At 56.4% G+C, this 23,265-nt stretch overlaps 2 protein-coding genes across 2 annotated transcripts in view; both read right to left on the minus strand.

Annotated features, from left to right (window-relative positions):
• Positions 1-368: 368 nt before the first annotated feature.
• Positions 369-6,276, minus strand: LOC100436636 (coiled-coil domain-containing protein 74B-like). The gene is given in 9 exon segments (XM_063720854.1): positions 369-771; positions 972-1,028; positions 1,104-1,171; positions 1,279-1,471; positions 2,345-2,483; positions 3,316-3,564; positions 4,432-4,476; positions 5,942-6,131; positions 6,133-6,276. Coding segments are annotated over 9 exon segments (1,137 nt in total). The 5' UTR covers positions 6,193-6,276; the 3' UTR covers positions 369-635.
• Positions 6,277-12,684: 6,408 nt separating this feature from the next.
• The window catches only part of LOC100454066 (sphingomyelin phosphodiesterase 4-like), a 29,636-nt gene continuing 19,055 nt past the window's right edge, over positions 12,685-23,265 (minus strand). Inside the window, 11 exon segments of the mRNA XM_024239344.3 lie at positions 12,685-14,158; positions 14,317-14,408; positions 14,411-14,444; positions 14,592-14,723; positions 14,973-15,206; positions 15,560-15,765; positions 16,379-16,542; positions 17,314-17,414; positions 17,867-17,957; positions 18,475-18,620; positions 22,419-22,505. Coding sequence (XP_024095112.2) covers positions 13,829-14,158; positions 14,317-14,408; positions 14,411-14,444; positions 14,592-14,723; positions 14,973-15,206; positions 15,560-15,765; positions 16,379-16,542; positions 17,314-17,414; positions 17,867-17,957; positions 18,475-18,620; positions 22,419-22,505 — 1,617 coding nt within the window. The 3' untranslated portion in view covers positions 12,685-13,828.

Consider the following 23,265-nt stretch of genomic DNA (forward strand, 5'->3'; position numbering starts at 1 on the left):
CTGGAGACAGCCCTCCGAGGAGGAGGGCGAGCCTGGCCGGACCCCCTGGCTGCAGTGCTGTGTCAGGGCAGGAGAGGACAGCCTCTTGCCCCCAGGAGTGTGCAGTCTGGGCAAGAGATAGAGTGATTATGTGTTTGGAACGCAGCTCCAGCCCAGCCAGGGTACCAGAAAAGCCCTCCCACTTCCAGGGAGGATGTGCACGGCTTTGCCAATGCTTCTCTCCCAGGGCCGCTGGCAGGTCCCAGGATGAGCAAGACTGGGCTGCCCAGGCAGGTCCCTGCAGACAGCGGGGGCTGGGCTAGAGGCCAAGGTCTGGGACTGGGAAGGGATGTGACGCCTGATAGCCAGTGAGGAACCAGGCACACAACTTGGAAATAAACAAGCTTTATTTTCAGTTTCAACAGGTAAGGCGATCCTACTTCATCATGTGCTTTTATGTAAATGCCAAATAGCAAAATAACAGCTAGAAAATAAACAGTTTGTCAGTTTGGAGATCAAGTACTTTATCTATCTTGAGTGTCATCTATCTTGGAATTTAGCCAGGCCTAAAAGTAGTGGAAGTATCAGGAAATGCTATAGAGAGCCAGTCTTCAGCTGCAGGTTGGTGGGCCTGGCACTGACCAGATGCGGGTGGCTCAAAGCACTGAGCGATGCAGGCACCGTCTCTGCATTGCCTGCAGCCTCTTCTGCCTCTCAGCAAAGTTGTTCTTTGGGGTCTGCTTCAGTGCGGGCAGGATGGCACGCTCCACCACAGGTGGGCTCAGAAGCAGGCTGGGGATAGGTAGAGGGACTGCCACCGTGAGCATCCCTGGGAGTGGAGTGTTTGGGGAGTGGGGCCTGCATGGCCCTCACGGGGGCACAGAGAGGCCTCAGCGAGCTCTGCTTCTGCATCGCCACCCTCCCTTCCCCACTCCCTCCCTGGGGCCCAGGCTGCAGGGCTGCCCCACTGTCCCCATGCCTGTGGGACTTACCATTTCTTGGAGAGGCTCTTGGTGGAGACCTTGGGGAAATGCATGGCTTCTTGGTCCCTGGGTGAAGGAAGACTCAGCAGTGAGCTGTGGATAGGCCCCCAGGGATGGGGCAGGGGTGTACCAGGCACTTACCTGGGAAAGCTAGCTTCCTCTGGGGCCGCCTGGGGCCTCTGGCTCCCTTCCAGGAGGGACTTGAGGTGCTGCAGCTCAAAGGCAGGCGCAGGTGCATGGTGGGGCCTATGGCAGCACCAGACTGCCCAGGGCCACCCCCACAACCCAGGGCCACCCCCACAACCCAGGGCCTCACCTCTTGGGTCTGCAGAAGGTTGGTATTCCACAGCTCGTGGATGAGCACTTCGCACTGCTTAAGTGTGGTGGGCTTTCGCAGGGGAAGGGGTAGGATCATTGGGGGGTGTGCCCCCGCCCCCATCTGCGTGCCCTGGTGCTGGCTGCTCCCCATACAGGCAGCTTCTGCGTTAGAGGCTTCTGCTTTCTCCTTTCTGAAACAGTCATTGCAGCAGCCAGAGGTGACCTGCCCAGGTGCATCTAACCACCCACCCAGCATACCTCCCCAGGCAGTGCCCAGGCCAATGTGGGGAAGAGGGCCTGGTTCCCCTCTCCCACTCAGCAGGGTGCTCTGGGCACCAGATGGGGGTCTCTGGGACTGGGGCCTGTCCCTTTCTTCTCTCTGAAGGTGCCCTAAGGGTCAGATGGGCTTCAGTGGGTGACCAGCTAGCTGCCAGGCTGCTCTTGGTCATGACCCCACACCCAGTGGGGCATCTTGCTCCAGGCCTGGTCTCGGGATGTGCAGACACAGGAGCCTGTCCTGCTGGTTGCACTACTGAAAGTGTGCACTCTGTAGCATCCCAGGGCAGTCCCAGAAACTCAGGATCACCAGAACCTGGTCCTGCTCTGACCTGTTGGCTAGTGCCCTCCAAAGGCAGGCTGTGGCCAGAGGCAGTAGGAATGCAACTCACTTTTCTTGGTAAGAATATTACTTTACTTTTTCTCTGAGGAAGTGGTTTAGGGGCTGCTACTGGCCCCCCTTGTGGGCTCAGGTCAGCACAGGTACTCTGCAGGACCCCCAGGGGAGGGGAGGAAGACAGCGCCCACCGATGGGTAGAGCGTGGCCATCATCTGCTATCATGAGCCCTGGAGACAGGCCCCTGGAGCTAGGGCCAGAGCAGTTGGCTGACTGCAGGGCATGAGCCTAGTAAATGTAGTCATGGGGCTCTTAGGGTGCAGGCAAGACTTACCTGGCCTGCCTTTGCACCCCAAGAACACCCAAGCCTTACCTGGCCTGCCCTTGCACCTCAGGAACACCCAAGCCTTACCTGGCCTGCTCTTGCACCCCAGGAACACCCAAGCCTTACCTGGCCTGCCCTTGTACCCCAGGAACCTTGTCCAGCTTGCTGTTGTGAAGTAGGGGCTCCTCTTCCAGGTCTGCCTTCTGGGGAACGTCAGCTTTCGAATCTTGCTTATTGAAGGAGCCGGACTGGGGCCTGGCCTTGCCTTGAGAGTTGGCTGCAAGTCAGACCCTACAAGGCCAGTCACTGCAGGCACCGACAGTCACTGCCCAGGTTTTCCAGGATCAGCTGTGTGTACGCAAGAAGCCCCTGCCCCTGCCTCAGTTTCCTCCTCTGTAAAGGGCAGCCTGCCTTGGAGGGTTCTGGGGGTATCAATGAGGTTCTGAGGGTGAAGCCCATGGGTGGTGCCTGTGAACACTCTAGAACAATCAAGATAGTGGAAGCTGGCCCCATTTTGGGTAAAATGAAACTGCATGAGAGGCTTGGGACCCAGCCTGCATAGGTTTCCTCGGCAAGGACAAGGCCCATCTAGCGCCTGGGCCCATCACAGGAATGGTGGGGGTTAGGGCTGGGCTGAGGAAAATGCCCGGCCTCACAGAGTGGGGAAAACAGGCTCTCTGCTCCCGGCTCACTCTGCAGAAGGTGCCATGAGCCCAGGGCTCTGGGCAGTGCCATCCCTCCTGTGTCCTGCCTGCTTGTGGCGGGGACACAGCCAAGCAGGGCTTCTGCTGGGCAGCCAGGGTACATCCTCCCTAGAAGGCCACCCGGGGAGGTCCCTCCTGCCTGCTTGCTGCCCCACCCTGGGGTGCCTGCTGTGAGGCCTTACTGCCCTGTGACTGGTCCCTGGTCCTGCCCACCCCCCTTAATCCCCTCCTGGTGGCTTCAGCTTGCAGGGCTCTTTTCAGCTGCACCTTCAGCCCCAAATCCTGGAGCTTGGCCCAGCAGAGGGCGCCTGGTCAGCACCCCTAGAGGCCACCCAGGCTGGGGTCCCCGTGGGGCACTCACCCCTGTGAGCACATGGACGCCAGCCAGCTCACCTGAATTAGAGATGGACTTGACAGACTGGAAGCTTGACGTGGAGAGGCTGTCTGCAGGAGAGCGCACAGTGTTGGCGCTACCGCCCGCAAGACGCCCACGCTTGCCTCCTGGCCTGTGTGTCCGTGAGGAGCCCTCCTTCAGCCTGGCAGGGCTGAGTCCTCCCGGCTCTACCTACACTCTGTTGACGCAGACCCAGCGAGCGCCCAAGGGAGCAGAGGCCCCGGGAAGGTGGTTTCCTGAGGGGCCATCTGGAAAGCAGGAGGGCTTGGGACACATGGAACAGCAGGTCCCGAGGGAGAGCATGGCCTCTTTCCATGTCCTGTCAGGGTCCCCGGCACTGCAGGGCTGGGGCTGCTGACTTGGGCCACACTTTGCCAAGAACAGCTCACTGGAGTTGCCACAGCGGCTAGGGAAGGGCCCTCCCTCAACCCCATTCTCCATGTCTCCCTGGAAAGGGAGAGCCCTAGGCACTGCCCCAGCTGTGATGTTCCCAGGCTGGCTCCATCCATCAGTCAGATGTCCTCCTGATGTCAGCCCCGGCCCCAGATACTGGGAAGTGAGCTCAAGACCACAACCCAGAATCCTGGGCTGGGTGGGGGCCGCTGTCAGGATGGGAAGTACCTTGGACAAGTGGCAAGGAAACAGGACTCTGCTTCCTTCTTTTGTCCCTGGTGGATCCCTGGGTGGAGTGTGTCCAGAGCCCCTGGGCCCCCAGCACGTCAGGACTCAGAGTCACGGGGCTGGAAATCCTGGGTCTGGCCACAGCAGCAATCTGAGGGAAAGACCTAGCAGGGCCAGGGGCCGTCCCAGGGGTTCCTTCCCATTTCAGCTCTACTTGGAGGAGGGAGGGTCTGGGAAGCACCCTGTACCCACCTCCCCACCGCAATGACCTCAGGCCCTGGGCTTACTGAGAGCAGCACCTGCTGTGCTTGGCTGCATAACATCATCCAGCCACGGCTAGAGGTAGCAGCATCTGTCCAGGTCCCCCAAAACCTGTCCCCACTGGGTTGGCATACAGGGGCCAGTGCAGCCAGGTGGGCAAGGACAGTCTGGAGGGGCTCCCCTGGGTGGCAAGAGCATCCCACCCATCAGGCACTGAAGGGCCCAATTCTCACCTTTCTTCTGTGATGTCTGATTCATTATGAGCTTGTAATGGAGATCTGAAAGCAAGCACACGCTCTCCTCAGCACTTGTGAAACTACAGCCATTCTGAGAGAAGAAGCCTGGCCTGTCCTCTCCCCGCTGCTGAGCCCGAGAGTCCTGGCTCCCCACTGGCTGATTGGGCTCTGCCCCACCACTGGCTGATTGGGCCCTGCCCCATGGATTCCGCTCTCCACCACGCCTTTACCGTGGGTGGCAGGCCAGGAATGGCCCTGGCTGTTCCCTAGGCAGAGCCCACCCAGCATATCGGCCTCATCCATCTGAGATGACTGGAGGGCGTCCACACTGCCAGGCAGAACCTGGGCTTTAGGGGTACAGAGGTGAACTCTGGAACCCCTGGCTATGGCGGTGTCATGATCCCGTGGGCATCAGGGACTGAGGGGAGGCTCAAGAAGATATGAGGAACGGGGCGTCCTGAGGCTCAAGAAGACATGAGGAGGGGGGGGTCCTGACAAAACAGACGCCTGGTGATGGGATACTCGACACTCAGGTAAGGCAGCACCAGGGAACGGGGCGGGAGAGGAGGCCGCGGGCACTGGTGCCCTTGCTGGAGCCTTCCTGAAGCAGGAGCGAGGAGCGGAGCCACATCCCACATCCTGGCGGGCCCTCCTTCTGCTCGGGGCAGGAGGGATGGGGGAGGAGGGAGGGAGAAGGGGGGGCGTGGGGGTGAGGAGCAGCTAAGGGTGCAGGTGGCAAGGCCCCACCGGAGGACAGCGTGGGCACAGGCGAAGCGGGGATGGGGTGGGGGGCGGGGGGATTCCTGCTCCTGATCCGATGTGTTTAGCTAGAAGAAATTCACAGAGCTGCGCACTCGCACTTGGGCACGTTTCCCTGTATAAAGTTTTTGTTTGTTTGTTTTTGTTTTTTTGAGACGGAGTCTCGCTCTGTCGCCCAGGCTGGAGTGCAGTGGCGTGATCTCGGCTCACTGCAAGCTCCGCCTCCTGGGTTCACGCCATTCTCCTGCCTCAGCCTCCCGAGTAGCTGGGACTACAGGCGCCCGCCACCACGCCCGGCTAATTTTTTTGTATTTTTAGTAGAGACGGGATTTCACCGTGTTAGCCAGGATGGTCTCGATCTCCTGACCTCGTGATCCGCCCGCCTCGGCCCCCCCAAAGTGCTGGAATTACAGGCGTGAGCCGCCGTGCCCGGCCCCCTCTATAAAGTTTTTAACAGGTGTGTCTGACCTTGCCTGGAGAGGAGAGGACTGGCGGAGTCAGCATCTGAAATTATGCTGCCCCACCAGACAGGCAGACAGGGTCGGCAGTGCCCGGGGGCCACGCGGGTCTCCCTCTGGGAGGAGGGGGCAGCTCAGCGTGGCAGGACCCAGGGCGGGCTTGCTGTCCTGTGTTCCCCCTGAGCCCAGGCGTGTGCTGGAGTTCGTGGCTGTGTTTCTGTGCTGCGCGAGCCGCAGTGTTGAGTGTGCCTGGGGAGGCAGGGCTGGCCTAGGGCCCCGCGCCGGCTCACGCTTGTTCTCCCGCTTCAGGTGCTGGATCTCCTCATGGAGCTTGGCCAGCATCTCCGAGTGCTGCTGCTGCAGGAACTGCAGGCTCTTCTCCAGGTCCAGGTTCCGTTTCTGCGGGTCGCTCTGCCTGAGCTGCGGGCTCTGCGGCCTAAAGGACTGGACACCCACAGAGGGGCGCTGGCGCCGGCGCCGGGGAGCCCGGGGTCCGCGAGCTGGGGGGCCGCGTCCCAGCCGCCACCCCCGCACCGCTCATATCGCCATCGCCAGGTACCCTCCCGCTGCCACTGCACCCCGGTTCAGTGGCCAGGCCGCCCTAGCCTGGCGCCCCGTCACCATGGAAACCGGGCCACGGAGGGCGCGAGGCGGTTGGCGGGGGCGGGGCCTGTCGCTGGCTCTTCCTGGGTGAGCAGTGATTTACAAGGCATCCAGGGCTGGGCGCGGCGGCTCACGCCTGTAATCCCCGAACTTTGGGAGGCCGAGGCGGACGGACCACTTGAGGTCAGGAGTTCGTGACCAGCCTGACCAACATGGGGAAACCCCGACTCTACTAAAAATAACAAAATTTAGCCGGGCGTAGTGGCAGGAGCCAGTAATCCCAGCTACTCGGGAGGCTGAGGCAGGAGAATAGCTTGAACCCGGAGGCAGAGGTTGCAGTGAGCCGAGATCGCACCGCTGCACTCCAACCTGGGCGACAGAGACTGTCTAAAAAATGATGATAATAATAATAATAATAATAATAATAATAATAATAATAAAAGGCATCCAGGCATCCTTTCCCGGCTAGATGGAAAGTGAGACCCCGTCTCTATAAAAATTAAAAGAAAAAAAACCCGGGCATGGTGGCTTGCGCCTGTAGTCCCAACTACTCGGGAGGCTGAGGTGAGAGGATTGCTGGAACCCCAGAGGTCGAGGCTGCAGTGAGCTATGATGGCACCACTGAACTCCAGCCTAAGTGACAGAGTGAGATGCTGCCTAAAAATAGAGGCCGGGCGCAGTGGCTCACGCCTGTAATCCCAGCTACTCTGGAGGCTGAGGCAGGAGAATTACTTGAACCCAGGAGGTGGAAGTTGCAGTGAGTCAAGATCGCGCCACTGCACTCCAGCCTGGGCGACAGGGTGAGACTCCATCTCAAAAAAATAAATAAATAAATAAATAAATTCAAAAATAATAAAAATAAAAATAAGTCTTTTTTTTTCTTTACAAGGCCTGCCCTCACAAAAAAAAAAAAAAAAAAAAAAAAAGAAAGAAATCACAGCCAGGCCAATCGTAACTTTGCCAGATACCAACAAACTTGGAGGAAGGGAACATAGCTAACCCCAGCCTGCTCTGCCTCCCCTTCCCCACATCTTACTGCCACATCAACGGGGCTCCTGTATAATAACAGGGGATACAAGTGAAAGAACTGCTCATCTCAGAGCTTATTCGAGAAATCTCTAGGAAACCGTAAAGACAACAGGGAGACAAAAACTAAGACACTAGAGGAGGTTTAAGCCTCTGACACCTCCAGTTAACAAACAGCACACATGGCGCAACCCCTAACCAGACCAACATAAAACTTCACACAGAAAGTCCATTTACCTCTTACTGGTTGAGCACGACCAGCCCTCAACAAAAACTTGCAAGGTGTAATAAAAAACAACACAGTTTGAAGACACAGCAAACATCAGAGCCAGACTTAAATATGGCAGAGATGTTGGAATTATCAGACCAAGAAATGGAATACAACTATGATTAATATGCTAAGGGCTCTAATGGAAAAAGTGGACAACATGAGATTACAGACTGATAATGGGAACAGAGAGGTAGACATTCTAAAAAATAATCTAAAGAAAATTTGAAGGCCAGGCAGGGTGGCTCATGTCTGTAATCCCAGCACTTTGGGAGGCTGAGTTGGGCAGATCATTTGAGGTCAGGAGCTCCAGACCAGCCTGGCCAACATGGTGATACCCCATCTCTACTAAAAAATACAAAAATTAGCTAGCGTGGTGGCATGCACCTGTAATTCCAGCTACTTGGGAGGCTAAGGCGGGAGCATCGCTTGAATCCAGGAGGCGGAGGTTGCAGTGAGCCTAGATCATGCCACTGCCCTCAAGCCTGGGCAACAGAGTAAGACTCCATCTCAAAAAAAAAAAAAAAAAAAAAAAAGAAGAAGAAGAAGAAGAAAAGAAAAGAAAGAAAATGTGAGAAGTTGGCCAGGCACAGTAGCTCACACCTCTAATCCCAACGCTTTGAGAGACCAAGATGGGCGAATCACTTGAGGTCAGGAGTTCAAGACCAGCCTGGGCAACATGGTGAAAACCCATCTCTACTAAAAATACAAAAATTATTGGGAGGCCGAGGCGGGCAGATCACGAGGTCAGGAGATCGAGATCATCCTGGCTAACATGGTGAAACCCCGTCTCTACCAAAAATACAAAAAATTAGCTGGGCATGGTGGCGGGCGCCTGTGGTGCCAGCTACTCAGGAAGCTGAGGCAGGAGAATGGCGTGAACCCAGGAGGCGGAGCTTGCAGTGAGCCAAGATCATGCCACTGCACTCCAGCCTGGGTGACAGAACAAGACTCCACCTCAAAAAAAAAAAAAAAAAAATGGCAGGCATGGTGGTGCATGGCTGTAATCCCAGCTATTCAGGAGGCTGAGGCCGAAGAATTGCTTGAAGTCAGGAGGTAAAGTTTCCAGCAAGCTGAGATCCTGCCACTGCACTCCATCCCAAGCAACAGAGTGAGACTCTGTCTCAAAAAACAAAAAGAAAATGTAGGAAGTCAAAAACACAACAGAAATGAAAAGTCAGGTGCATGGCTGATGCCTGTAATCCCAGCACTTTGAGAGGCCAAAGCAGGAGCATCTCTTGAGCCCAAGAGTTGGAGACCAGCCTGGGCAATATAGCCAGACCCTGTCTCCACAAAAAACTAAAAAATTTGCCTGCATGGTGGTGCACACCTGCAGTCCCAGCTACTGAGAAGGCTGAGATGCAGCGAGCCGTGATTGCACCACTGCACTCCGGCTTGGGCAACAGAGAGAGACCTTGTTTCAAAAAAAAGAAGGAAAATGATATAGGAAATTTGGATCTAAAAAAAGGGAAGTGCATTAGAGAAGGAATAAATTAAGATAAAATATAATCTTGTATTATTATTTTTAACAGATGACAGGTTGTTCAAAAAAATTATGGCAACATGTTTTCAGTAATTATGGTTTATGGATAGCTGGAATGAATAGCAGCAATATTATTGCTGGGAGGGAGGATCTCCTGAGTGGAGAGAAATTCATCCAGGCAGGAGAGCAGTGGCGCGATTATAACTCACTTGCAGCCTGGAACTCCTGGGCTCAAGCCATCCTCCTGCCTCAGCTTCCCTAGTAACTGGGATTACAGGCACATACCACCATGCCTGGCTAATTTTTTTTTTTTTTTGTCTTGCTGTGTTGCCTAGACTGGTCTCAAGCTCCTGGACTGAGGCAGTCTTCCTGCCTCAGCCTCCAGAAGTGTTGAAATTACAGGTATGAGCCACTGTGCCTGGTATATGGTTGCTTTTGAATGTCCTAGTCCTAAACATCTGGTTCCCAAGAAGGAGAAAAGAAAAATGAAGGCAGGAGGAGGTGCTGATCCATAAAAACCTCCTGGAAGGTGTGTCCCCAGGGAGGCGGTGAGGGTTGAGGAGGGAGGTTGCAAACATAGCGGTAGAGATTGCAGCAGTGGCTGCCTGCCTCTGTCTGCATTTTCACAATCAACAGCAGCCATCATCAATCAGAGCAGAGATCCCCAGTATTTGGAGGATGGGGCTCTTATTGCCTGCCCTGGTTCCTGCAAACTATAGGGAAGCTACTCCAGAAATGCATGCATGGCTGCTTGCACTACCAATTTAAATGCCACTTTCTTCTGAAAACACCCTTACAGACCTGCCAGGAAATAATGCGTAGCCAGATATGAGTGCATCCAGTGGCCCAGACAAGTTGACATAGAATTAACCATCACAAATCCACCCCTTGTCAACCTGGCACCCATACACATCTCCTTAAACCATACTTACTCTCCCGATAAACACAATAACCAAGTGTTATTGTGATAGCAGTGGAAGGTGTCCGAGTTAATAGTGTTAGCAGTGGAAGGTGTCCAAGTCACTGGCAGTGAATCCGGATGGGTCTTCAGCAACCACAATTCTTGGCTCCGCAGAAGAAGGAATTTGACTGAGGGGCATAAGGCAGAAAAAGAGACCGAAGCAAGTTTCAGAGCAGGAGTGGTAGTGTATTTTAAAAGGCTTTAAAACAGGAAAGAAAGAAAGTATGCTTGGAAGAGACCTAAGTGGGCACATGCAGGTCAAGTGTGGTGTTTAACCTTGATCCTAGGACTTTCTAGACTGGCCCCTTTCCCATGATCCTTCCCTTAGGGTGGGCTACCCACATGTACAGTACCCTCCTTACCCTTGGGAGTTGAGCACATGCAGTGTGTTTAGGAAACTGTATGCATGCCCATCTGAAGTTTTTGGGTGGGGTGCCCCCCAAAGGTCATACTCCACCACTTTGTCTCTTAATGCACATGCCTGGGAAGTTGCTTCTCCCTGGAATCTGCATTCAATTAACACTTTAGTGAAATAGATGTGGCCCATCAGGAAATGGCCGCTCCCTGGCGCCAGCTGCCAATTTATCACTTTTATTTTTTATTTATTTATTTTTTGAGAAGGAGTCTCTGTCACCCAGGCTGGAGTACAGTGGTGCGATCTTGGCTTACTGCAACCTCTACATCCCAGGTTCAAGCGATTTTCCTGCCTCAGCCTCCCAAGTAACTGAGATTAGAGGCATGCGCCACCACACTAGCTAATTTTTGTATTTTTAGTAGAGATGGGATTTCACCATGTTGGCCAGGCTGGTCTCAAACTCCTGACATCAAGTGATCTTCCTGCCTCAGCCTCCTAAAGTGCTGGGATTACAGATGTGAGCCACTGCGCCTGGCCAAAAGTAGGAATTCTTGACTGGGAAATAATTTGATATATTTTGGCACCTTGTGACTTGAGAAAATTATGTTAGGAATTCTGGTTTTGGGAGTCAAGGGAAGCTAGCTTAATTTTTACCGTGAAGGCTACATAAGGGTCCTCTCTCCAGCGTGGTGGCTCACACCTGTAACCCTAGCACTTCAGGATGCGGAGGCGGTGGCATCACTTGAGCCCAGGAGTTCAAGACTAGCCTGGCAACACAGTGAGACCCTGTCTCTACAAAAAAAATTAAAAATTAGCAGGGTGCGGTGGCGCATGCCTGTAGTCCTGGCTACTTGGGATGCTGAGGCGGAAGGATTGCTTAAGCCCAGGAGTTAGAGGCTGCAGTGAGCCGTGATGGTGCAGTGCACTCCAGCCTGGGCAATATAGCAAGACCTTGTCTCAAAAAGAGTTCTCTCTCATTTATATTAGAAATGTCAGGGTTATTGGTGAGAGCTGGCCTTTAGGGGATCTAACTTGCTCTTGGATGTCCAAGGGGAAAGGTATAGATTTCTCCTGACTGTACAGGGCCTCTGCTTGTGAGTTGCTTGCACAAGATGATCAGAATCTGACTTACCTCAGATCATGGGGGCGCTGGTATATCCTAGCAGCAGAATGTGTTGGTCGTGGAAGGGAGTAGGCCACGAATGGGATCCAGGGAACAGGATTGCCTCGGGGCAAGGAGGACGATGCAGAGGTGCAGGGGGCAGGGGTGGTGTCAGGACAGCCTGAAGCTGCGCTGCCAGAGGCTCTGGGCCACGTGGTCAGAAAAGCATCTGGATTTGGCCTGTTAGCAGGGGAGTGTGGCCCGATGGCAAAAAGTCAAGGGCATCCTAGGAGCTGAGGAGGCAGTGGCAGTGGCAGTTAGGGCAAACCACTCTGGAAGCGTCCGGGGTGGAGACGAGAACGTGCAAGAGCTCCTGCCTCCAGCCTGGCCTCCCTCCTCCTTGTGCCCCAGACAGAACTGCTTCCCCTTCCCCTGAGTTGCTCCAACTCCAGTCCTTCCCCAGAAGTCCCTCACAAGTGCCTCCTGGTCGGGCACCCACAACTGCATTTTGATTCTGCTCTTGTCCCAGCAGTCCCATTTTCTCTACAGTGAGAATTCTTGGCAAAATTTAAATCCCATTTTATTGGCGAAGTCCCTACCCCCCTACCTGGAAGTGGCTGGAAACTAGCTGCCCGCTGCTGCCCTCGCTCCCCAGGCAGAAGCCACTGAGCACCAGCTGGCCTGTGGCCATCGCTGTCCAGGTCCCAGCCACCAAGACCCTGACCCCTCACTCAGCATTGCTGTTCTTGGTTCTCAATGCGTTTTTGTCTGCCCCCCACTCCTGACCAAACAGTTCAGCCCCCAGCAACTCCCGCAATCCTCGGAGCTTCTGGAAGCCATAGACTTGGAAGCCATAGACTTGGCGGCACATGTTCCCAGTGGTCAGCTTTTGAGAACGGGGTCTCACTCTGTCACCCAGGCTGGAGTATAGTGGCATGATGAAGGCTCACTACAGCCTTGACCTCCTGGACCCTGACGATTCTCCAAACTCAGCATCCCAAGTAGCTGGGACCACACATGTGAACCACCATGCCTAACTTTTTGAATCTTTTGTAAAGACGGGGCAAAGTCTACTGTGCCTCTGAGAGGAAAGCATAGGAAGCCAGAGGCCCAGGCCTGTGGACACTGGGGGGAGGTGCCAACAGGGTGCCCAACAGTTGTTTCTGCAGCCCCCGTGTGCTCGGGGACTCTGCACAGGTGAACCTCCTAGAGACTGAGCCCAGGTGCCAAAAGACTTAGAATCAAGGACAGGTTTATTCAGATCCATGGTCATTACAAGCTTGATTTTTGGTCACAGGCCCTAAAATGCCATTATTCTCAGTTTACATCAAAATACAAAGCCCAACATTTACAATTTGAAAAACATTAAAGCAAACCTCCGAAACCCCACACTGAAAACAAAGGCTTGGTTTGGAAATCACCACTGAGATGCTGTTCTCCCTCACATGTCGTCTGTGGGGTGAATGAAGGTGAAGACCCCGTGCTGGTTTCTGTCAGAGAATCTTTAGTTGTATATTTTGAATACTTAAGTACCATTGAACGGTTGCCATGTCTTTGAGCACTTGATGTTAGTGAAGTGAGAATGCTTCTAACCATCTTTGGCTGCAGAGCAGAAACTGGGAGAATCCGACCCCATTGACCCAGCAGTGTCCCCAACGCCTGAGGACCAGCACCCATCTGTGACAAGGCACAGGGGTCTGCGATGTTGGCCACTGCTCTGGGTGATGTGCTCAATGGCTTGGGGTCTGCGGTGAAGCACCCAGGCTCTGGTAGGGTCTTAGGCTCCTGAAACATGGAATTCTACAGCCCAGTCTTGGAACAGCTGGGAGAACATGAAGAATGCCCCTCACAGTGAAGAATCAGGAGAGCCACTCTAGTTTTCTCACAACTCTAGAAACTGATTCTTTCCTGGAGTGGAGACTTGAGCCACCATCCTGGTCCCACACAGGGAGAGGACGAGCCACAACCCACTCTGCCCACCTCAAGGCCAGCCAGTGGGGAGGCCAGGCCCAGGCGGCTGTTGGCAGGCTGGCTCCCAAGCTTGGTGCAGCAGAGTACCCAAATGGGCACTGGAAAAAAGGCCCCGAGAGCTGGCTTGGCCATGAGTCCTTGGCAGAGGGAGAGAAAGGCCGGCGCTGAGCTCTGCGCTGTCACAGAGCGTGGCTGTTGAGCCCTGGTAGCCACTCCTTTGCTGGGGCCCACCTGCCTTCCCTTCTTGGTTGCGTTTCCTCTAGATGCCTCTGCGGCTGCAGGAACCCCACTCCAGAAACCCGAGGATGACCGTGTTCCCTCCTGGAGGGGCTTCCCAGGTCCTCTCAGGCCCGAGGGTGGGGCTGTGTGGCAAATCCCTCCAGCCTGCTCTGAAGGCAGCTGACACCTTCAGGGCTGGTGCAGCTTCCCCCGCTCGGTCAGCAGTGTCATGGCAGAGGCATAGAGGACGTAGCCCAGGGTGAGCAGCAGCGTGCACGGGAGGGGCCCGACGCAGAACAGAGAGGCCACGAAGAAGGCCAGCAGCAGTGAGACCAGCGTCCGGTAACTGCCCAGGAAGCGCAGGCTGAGCCTGGGGCCGAGGGTGTGGCCGGCCACCTGCCTCCGCCCCACAGGGCTCAGCAGGTGCCTGCTGGCCAGCCCAGGTTCTGTGAGGTGGTAGCGACAGAAGCGGCCGAGGAAGTCATCCCAGGAACACAGAGCCACCATCTGTCCTGCAAACTGAAGCACAGACAGAGGCATGGGGGTGTGGGGTGGTGGCACCACAGGCCTCAGGACAGCAGTACCCCACCCTCACAGGTCACCCCAGGACTGCACCCCAGGCAGGAGCATCTAGAACCCTCTCCAAAGAGGCCAGGCCAGCCCTCCTGCCCACTCACTCTGTGGTTGATGGCAGACGACAGCCTGAAGAGCGTGCGGACCAAGCTGGCGATCTCATAGCTCCAGATGGGCTGCAGCTCCGGGTCCCCCGGTACTCAATTTCAAACCTTCGCAGCCCATTGATAATCTAGAAAGCCAGGCCATGGGGACGGGTCAGAAAACACAGCCCCGCACACAACTCAGAGGAACCTGATGGCCTCTGCTCACGAGAGAGGAGGGAGCTGGGGACGGGTCAGGGCCCAGCCCATGCGCCTCTGAGACACAGGCCTCTCACCTGGTACCGCCCCAGGGGCGTAAGGATGAGTCCGTCCTCACCCACGATGCAGTCAGGGAGTTGCTTTTTTCCATTCTCATCCTGGGTGGTGCCCAAGGCGAGTGTGAACTGCCTGAGCTGCGCTTTGCTGAGCTGCCAGAGAGAAGTGCCACTGCCCTCAGCATCAAGATGAAGGGAGGGGACAAGTCTTCAGCCCACCAGCCTACAATAGTGGCAACAAGGGGATCCAGATATGATGCTCGGGGTGTGGGCCTGCCTCCCACAACACTGGGTCCATGTGTGGGGCCTGGGACTGGTACGTGGCTGACCACAGGCTGGGTGGAGTGGATCCTTCAGGGAAGGGGACCCTTATGGCCATGGGGCAGGCCCCAAAGCTCATACCCGGAATATCTGGCACAGGTACTCCAGGGCCTTCTCCAGGTATTCATCTGTCTTCCGGACGCTGTCTTGCCCCATCTCGTCCAGGTCGTTGGCTGTGTAGGAGCCGCTGGTGTCCATGGAGCTAAAGCCCAGCCATGAGAGGAAGGAGTGGCCAGCCGGGCTCTCCACACACTGGTCCGAGATGGACTTGGCTGTGTGTTTGGCCTGTGTGATGAGCTGAGCGAGGCGCAGGACCTGCAAGGGAGGCGTGGGCAGGTCACCAGCAGGACAGGCCTGTGCTGCCACCCAGGCAGGCCAGCCAGGGGCCCCAAGAGCAATGCACAGCCAGACTGCCGAGTGTCAGGAGGAGTGGCTTCTGCCAGAGGACTTTTAAAGACTAAAGGATGATCTTCTACATTTGAAATTTCCCAATAAACACTGCCTTCATTATCAGGAAAAAATTAGACTTTACTAAAACGGGGGAAGGACATACGGCGTCAAATCTACACCCAGCCTCCCTCCTTCCTGCTGGATCACAGCACTTCCCGGGTTCTGCTCAGCCCCATGGCTCCAGGGGCCCTGAGGACAGGCACCGCTGACCCACTCACTAGGGTGTGGACCTCGGGCCCAAACATCGGGGTGTACTTGCAGTCCTGGCCCTCCAGGCTGTAGACGTGGCTCTTCACCTTGAAGGAGGCATCTGTGACCGCTGATGGCCAGGGTGACAGGAAGCTCCCAGTGAATGTGGGGGCCGTGAAGAGTCAGTGCTGGCGGTGGGGAATGACCATCTCTGGCTCCAGGAATAGCTGCTCACCTAGAAGGCAGGAGACGAACCTGGCACCCACTTCCGGGGGGCAGAGTACCTGACTGCTGCCCTTAGGATTCTGGGGTGCCTCCGAGGTGTCTGGGGAGCCATGACCCAGGGGTGTACTCCTGAGGCCCTGCCTGGCAGCATCTCCCACACAGTAGGTGGCTGACCTGGGGAGGGCGGATGGGGGAGCTGGTGGCTCACAGAGCCCCTAGCGGTGTCTGCAGGAGGTAAACAACAGGAGGATCGACAGAAACCAACGCGCAACCCAGCCAGGATGAATGCACGGCAGAGACCAGGCTCACCTCCTGAAGCGGCCAACACGAGTTGCCAGGGAGAAACGGCGGGGTCACGGGGACGCGGCTTGGACCGTGCAGCCCCCCTCTGTGGGCACACCTGCGATCCCCCACCCAGTACCTGGCGGCTGCAGGGCAGGCAGGATGCAGCCGGTTTCAGACTTCACCACAGAGATGTGTCCCAGGAGTCTCCACAGTACCCTTTGCCGGGGCCCACTGTGGGCATGTGGGTCCCTCTTAAAGACCAGCCACCACCAGCTAAGGGCCTGGCCCTGGTCTGGCTGGGTCGACATCTACCCGGCTGACTCAGGCTGAGGACTTACCTTTCTGAATCATCTCAGCCAGGATGGGCTGGGCAAAGACTTTGGCCACTCGGAACACCATGAGCGCATGCTTGGGGCTGACCAGGTCTGTGCGGAGCACGCGGTTCAGGAAGCCCACAAACAACTTGGTGTACATCAGCAGGTTCACCTGGACAAAGGGTGCCCTGGGGACCGAGGTGGCAGGTTGGGGCCAGCCTTCCAACTGGAGGCAGGGTCTGCGCCGGTCCATGCCCCTAATGCCCTTGCTCACCCTTGGGCTTTCAGACTCTCCCTGGCCAAGATGACAAGCTGTCACAGATGACAGCTCAGGGGGCCACGGGCAGGCAGGGAGGGCAGGACAGAGGCAGGTAAGACCCAGGCCCTCTGAGGACGCCACATCCTTAGCAAGGCTGAGGCCCCTTTCCAAGTGGACGGAGGCCACCACGGCAGAGGCCGGCCCAGAGCCTGAGGGGGCTGAGGGAGGATCCCCCAGAAGGTCCAAAGGGGAATGCCTTTAGCAAGGAGGGGAGGGGTCAGGGGCCATGCCAGGTGCCACAGAAGCCTGGGGGTCTGCTGTGAGGATCAAGCAGGGGATGAGGGGAAGACGGCCTCCCTCATCCCCTGCTTGATCACCACTGCTCTGCTCTGTGCTGATGAAGGTCAAGGGATAGTTTGGGGGTGGCTGAACACTCATGTGGGACAGAAGGGAGAGAGGACAGGGCAGGATGGGTCACCCACGGCTTCCATGAGAAACCAATTCTAGGGCCTGGCAAAGTTGAGCCTAGGAAGGGCTGGTCTGTGTTCCACTCGGCAGGGGCTGGGAGAGGACTTCAGGAGGCCACGGGGACCAGGGCCAGGCTGACCCCAGCACAGGCCGCTGGCTTGGTCTCCACCCACTGGAGCAATATCCACCCGTGGAAGCCAGTGGCCTGTCTGTGAGAGGGGCTGAGGCTCACCATTTCTCCGACACACACCAGGGCTGGGAGTCGCTGCCCGGAGCCTGCTTGTCAGGCGCATACCACCACGGCTGCAGGTAGCTCAGCCACATTTCCAGGACCTGTGGGGGAGGTGTGTGCTGAGGGCTCAGTGGCTGGGGGCCAAATCCTCCGGTGGCCTGGAGCCCAGGTACCAGGAGGCAGCTGGGTGGGACTGACTCTTCCCACTTCCCCCAGAGGGCGCAGGAGAGACGCGCACAGCCCTGTGAGGTTTGGCTCTCTTGCTGGCCCTCCAGAAGCCAGGGTGGGCTTTTCCCAGCCCAGGGGGCAGAGTGCTCCCTGGTCAGGAAAGGGTGGGAACCTGCCCTGCACCAGAAAGGTGGGACAGGGCAGGGCTTTCCTGAGCGTTAGCTTTGGAAACTCAAACAGAAAAAACAATGTGGCCCTCCAAGACCCCCTCCTTGCCAAGGCCTCTGTGATAACACTTGCTCTGCTCCTTTATCTGCCCCAGAGGACCTCCCACCTCAAGGCACACAGAGGACACAGGCATACGTGTGACGGGGCCAACACTCACAGCTCTGAACGATGCGTCCAGGGGCCAGTGGCCAAAGCAATGCTGCAAGAAGAGGTAGAGTATCTGCTGGACGAACCTTGGGACAGCGGCCCTGCAGGGGATGGGGAGGGTCACCTGCTGCTTGCCCAGTAAGGAGGCCCCGCTCACAGATGAGCCCAGGGCTCCCATCAGTGAGGGTCGGCTCTGCCTGGGGAGAGCACTGGGCACCTCTGGGAGGTTCAGCCCCATTCTTCAGAGGAAGAAACCAAGGTTCAGAGAGGTTAGGGAACATCCCAAGGACACACAGCACGCAGGCGGCCGAGTCAGTGTAGCTCCTGCACACACCTCACCTCAGTCCCATACAAACAGCCCACTCTGCTGGCCCTGGTGGGCCTGGCAGTGAGGGCCACCCCAGCTCTTCTGACAGGATTGAAGAATATGAGATGCAAGAGATGGCAGCACAATGGGGCCTCTCTGGCCAGTCTGGAGAGGCCTCACGTGCTCTGTGAGCAGAAAGGGACTCCCCTCACCCTGCCCTCCATGCCCTGGGGAGAGGTCGCTGTGGGCGACACCTTAGGAGGGGAAAGTGGGGGAGACAGCAGCGGTGGGAAGCCGCAAGGGCCACCCACCGTTTGAACTCCTCCAGCGGGCTGGTGGCATGGGAGTAGGCAGAGGGTGAGGCCTGCTCTGGCTTCAGGCTGTTGGCAAAGGCGTGCAGGTGCTTCAGCAGCAGGCACACCACCAACACATGCTCCTCAGTAGGCGTGAACGACTCCTAGGTGGAGAAGGAGGGGTGAGGGCCTGGGACGGAACACAGCACCTATAGCACTCGGCCTCCAGGTCTGACCACATCCCGCCCCGAGCCAGTTGCTCTGCTTCCCCATAGGAGGCACAGCCAGGCCAGGAGTGGGGCCACCCCCTGGGGCACCACTGTGCCTGGCACCCAGCGGATGTGCCTTGCACTGCTTGGTCTGAACTGTGACCAGCTTGTGGTAGGGAAGTGCTTGGCCCAGTGCCCACACAGCCCACCCTGGGGAGGCCTCACTAAGACAGACACATCTGCAGAGGGCCTCCCAGCCCTGCTTCTGCACCGCTGCAAACTCGCAGCAGGTGGCACAGGCTGTGTCCTTGGGCACTGGTGCCTGTCTTGATCCCCAGGGCAGGAGAAAGCCAGCATCACCCACAAGCTCTGGATCCAGGGTCTCCCACCTGCCTCCCAAGTGTGTGCAAAAAGCACATGGAACCCAGGTGTGGTGCCTCAGACCTGCAATTCCAGCACTTTGGGAGGCCGAGGCGGAAAGATCGCTAAGAAGAAGTTCGAGATTAGCCTAGACAACATAGGGACACCCTGTCTCTACAAAAAATTTTTAAAAGTTAGCTGGGTGTGGTGGTGCACACCTATAGTCCTAATGACTCAGGAGGCTAGGGTGGGAGGATCACTTGCTCCCAGGAGTTTGAGACTGCAGTGAGCTAGGCTCGTGCCACTGAACTCCAGCCTTGGTGAGAGTAAGACCTTGTTCAAAAATAAGAACCCCATGGCTTCACTTTCCTCCCCAATTCCTTCCACCTGCTCCTCATCCGGACACAGCCAGATGAGAACTCGGCCCAGTAGAAGCCCCGGGCGTCACTTCCTCTGTTGCCCAGGGACCTGTGGTCAGGAAAACCCCAAGACAAAAGCACAGTCAAGCATATTAGGCCAAACTTTTTTTTTTTTTTCTCTTGAGACAAGGTCTCCCTCTGTCGCCCAGGCTGGAGCACAGTGGTGCGATCTCAGCTCACTGCAACCTCCGCATCCACATTCAAGCGATTCTCCTGACTCAGCCTCCTGAGTAGCTGGGATGACAAGTGTGTGCCACCATGCCCAGCTAATTTTTATTTTTCGTAGAGATGGGGTTTCACCATGTTGGTCAGAGCTCAGGTCTCCCAAAGTGCTGGGAATACAGGCATGAGCCACTGCATCCAGCCTAGGCCAAACTTTTGATTTGTAACATACAAGCAGGATCCTGGAGATCTAGCCAGAGAGGAAAGCCTTTTTGGTGGCCATGGGCTTCCTCTGGTTGCTTAGCATTGGAAGGGCAGGTGGGAGCATCGAGAGTAGACGAGGGCAGGGAAGTGGGGCGCTGAAGGCAGAATCCTGAGTCTCAGTGGACATGCTCACCTCTCCATGCTTGTCCACTAGCCCTTTGGTCCTTGACACATCTGTGCTGCTGAGGCTGGTACAGGGCCCGGCCTCCGGGTATATCCTGGGATGCTGTAGACCCCACACGGGCCACTGCCCATATCGCTACCCACTCAAGTCTCCCCGTCAGGAAACTGTCCCCACAGATCCAGGTGACACACCCCACAGATCAGTGGCTGAGTCTGAAGATGGAGCTATGGGGTGGGAGGCATTTTCTTTTTTTTGAGACAGGGTCTCACTCTGTCACCCACGCTGGAGTGTAGTGTCGTGGTCTGGGCTCACTGTAGCCTCTGCCTCCAGGGCTTAAGGGATCCTCCCACCTTAGCCTCCTGGGTAGCTGGGAACACAGGCACACACACCACCACACCAGGCTAATTTTTGTATTTCTTTGTAGAGACAGGGGTCTCGCCATGTTGCCCAGGCTGGTCTCAAACTCCTGAGCTCAAGCAATCTGCCTGCCTCAACCTCCCAAAGTGCTGGGATTACAAGCGTGAGCCATCGCGGCTGGCTATTTTCCTCTATCTGTATTGTTAAGTCTTTGGGCAATGAATTTGCATTCTTTTGGAAGAAAGTGCCAGGTGCGGGAGCTCACGCCTATAATCCCAACACTTTGGGAGGCCAAGGCAGGCGGATCACTTGAGTCAGGAGTTTGAGACCAGCCTGGCCAACATGGTGAAACTACGTCTCTACTAAAAATACAAAAATTAGCCGGGTGGGTGGCACATGCCTGTAATCCCAGCTACTCAAGAGGCTGAGGCAGGAGAATCACTTGAATCTGGGAGGTGGAGATTGCAGTGAGCCGAGACCATGTCACTGCATTCCAGCCTGGGCAATGGAGACTCCGTCTCAAAAAAAAAAAAAAAAAGACGGAAGGAGAAAAGTATGAGACATAATACCTGTACCTATACTGCGCAACTAGAAGGGCACCAGTGGGGTGGGAAGTTAGACCAGGGTCTTTCTCCTCCTCCAGTCTCAGCCCAGGCCCTCCCTCCAATCCTGGCCTGGGATCCTGAGCTGTAACATCCACCCTGCAGCTCAGGGGAGGGGACGACCTCCACATGGGAACTGGAAAACTGCCTTCCCCTGCTGGTGCACTTGCCCCACCTCACCTGGTCCTTCTGAAGTCTGGAGGGCCCACTGTCCGCCCCTGCCCCCGGCAGTCACATGGAACCCTCTCAGGCTATTTTCCCACAGGTTTGCTGAGCCAAACTTCTCCCTCAGCTCTGCACCCCTCCTGGGCCATGTTCCCACATGGAGTCCCTGGCCACAGTCACACCTGCTTGCTTCTTAAGGATGTGTCCCCAAAGCCACACATTTCCCACTGGGCTGAGACTCACAGCACCTCAGCTCACACCACCTGGGTCTCGCTGGTCACCCATCCCACCATGGGGTTTGCCAGATGCTTTCTGGACACTGTCCTCTCTCCCTGGCGCAAGCCCTCAGGTCCCTCCTCTCCTCTGCAGTGGCTCCTGCAGAATGAGGTGCCCCCATGTGCTGTGGCCGCCATCCCAGCCCACCAGCGCTCGGGGCCAACACATTTTCTCATCTTATGCTCAAATTCCTGTTCATGTGTGCTCCTTCCCAGGTGAACGGGACAGATCACTGGCTGTGAGCACAACCCATCTCCCCCAGCTCTCACAGATTCCTCTGTCATCCCTGAAGTCCCCTACAGGTCTGAACTCTGCTTCCCTGACCTCAAAGCCATCCACACACTTGTCATTTCTGCCTAGGCAGCCACAACCTCTATGAGGTCACCACCCACTCTAATCTGCCTCTGGAGGTGTGTATGAGTGGCCAGGGCTCCCCGAGTGAAGGCCCGGGTCCTGGCTGGGCTGTCAAGGACTGACAGCTTCTGTGGGCTATAAGGGTCAAGCCCCAGGTCCTTCCTACCCCCCTGCCTCACACACAGGCTCTGGGTCACAGCACCTCCAGGCTGGGTGACAGTTCTGAACAAGGCAGAACCCACACCACCCGTAAGTCCCAGGCCTCTGCGTCTTCAGCTCCTTCCTGAGTGCCAGACCTTGCAGAGTGCAGTGAACCCAGCCACTGCTGATGCCTGAGGACTCCAGCTCTTCAAACCAGGGCCAAGCATGGGGCCTCCAATACTGGAGATCTTGTGACACCTCCACTGGCCGGGAGCCTAGACAGCCAGGGCCACATGCCCACATGCCTCATTCTGCCACACAGCCACCACCCCCACCCCCAACCAAGCTAGTCTACAAAGCCATGGGCCAAGCCAGGCTGGAGGCTGACCCCTGCCTCCCCCCGACACAGGGGCTTTGCTCTGCTTGGAGCTAGCCTCTAAGTCACCAGTGGCCGGCCCCAGCGGCCCCTTGCTTTGCCAGGCATGGACACGCACTCTGGGCAGGGGGAAGGGAACGAATGAGCCAGTACTTGGTAGGCATGGAGGGCCTGGAGGCTGGGTTGGGCGGGGCTATAGAGGGCGTTGGAGACACTGAGTCGGTAGTGCAGAACCATCAGCTGAGACATGGAACAGATTGATGCCAGAAGAGGCAGAAGAGCAGAGGACAAGAGGATGGGGTGGGGAAGGGGAGAGATAGGACCAGATGCGGGAAGGGGAAGCAGAGAGAGAAAGAAAGCAATGAGAACGAGCCCAGGAGTGAGGAGAAAAAAACAAAAACAAAGCACGGTCAGTGACAATCCAAACAACTGCAATCCCAGCAGCCGCGGGCCAGCGCAGCACCCCGTTCCGCAGCCAGGCCAGGGCTGTGGCCACATTCTCCTCGCTTTGGAGGCCCGGGCAGAGGGACCCTCCAGGTTACCTGGGTGGCCCCTCAGTATTGCTGGGGCCTAAAGGCCTCTCTAGCTCCTTGGAGGGGCCCAACTCACTGCCCTTCAAGATGGGACCCACTCTCCCCAGTGACTCTGAGGTCACACTATCTGTGGCACATGCAAACCAGAGCCCTCCAAGAGCCCAGGGCCCTTGCTGGGACACACTGCCAGCCACCAAGACCTCAAGATCCTGAGGCTCAGAAAAGAAACCAGCGGAACATGTTCCAGGAGGAGGACTCTGCCCAGAAGACACATGTGGAATTGACTGGATTTCCCTGGGTTGCCTTAAGAAATTTACCAAATTGGTATAAGACATGATCAATCCCTATGTGTCTAAAACTCAATCAATGTCTCCTCCATGACTGGCTCTCTGAGAACTGAGGGAGAGGACAGGTCCCCAAGGGTAGCACAGACACGAGGAGCATAGGCTCAAGCCACCAGGCCCTGC

The sequence above is a fragment of the Pongo abelii genome, chromosome 22, assembly GCF_028885655.2.
Source record: "Pongo abelii isolate AG06213 chromosome 22, NHGRI_mPonAbe1-v2.0_pri, whole genome shotgun sequence".
NCBI classification, from domain to species: domain Eukaryota; kingdom Metazoa; phylum Chordata; class Mammalia; order Primates; family Hominidae; genus Pongo; species Pongo abelii.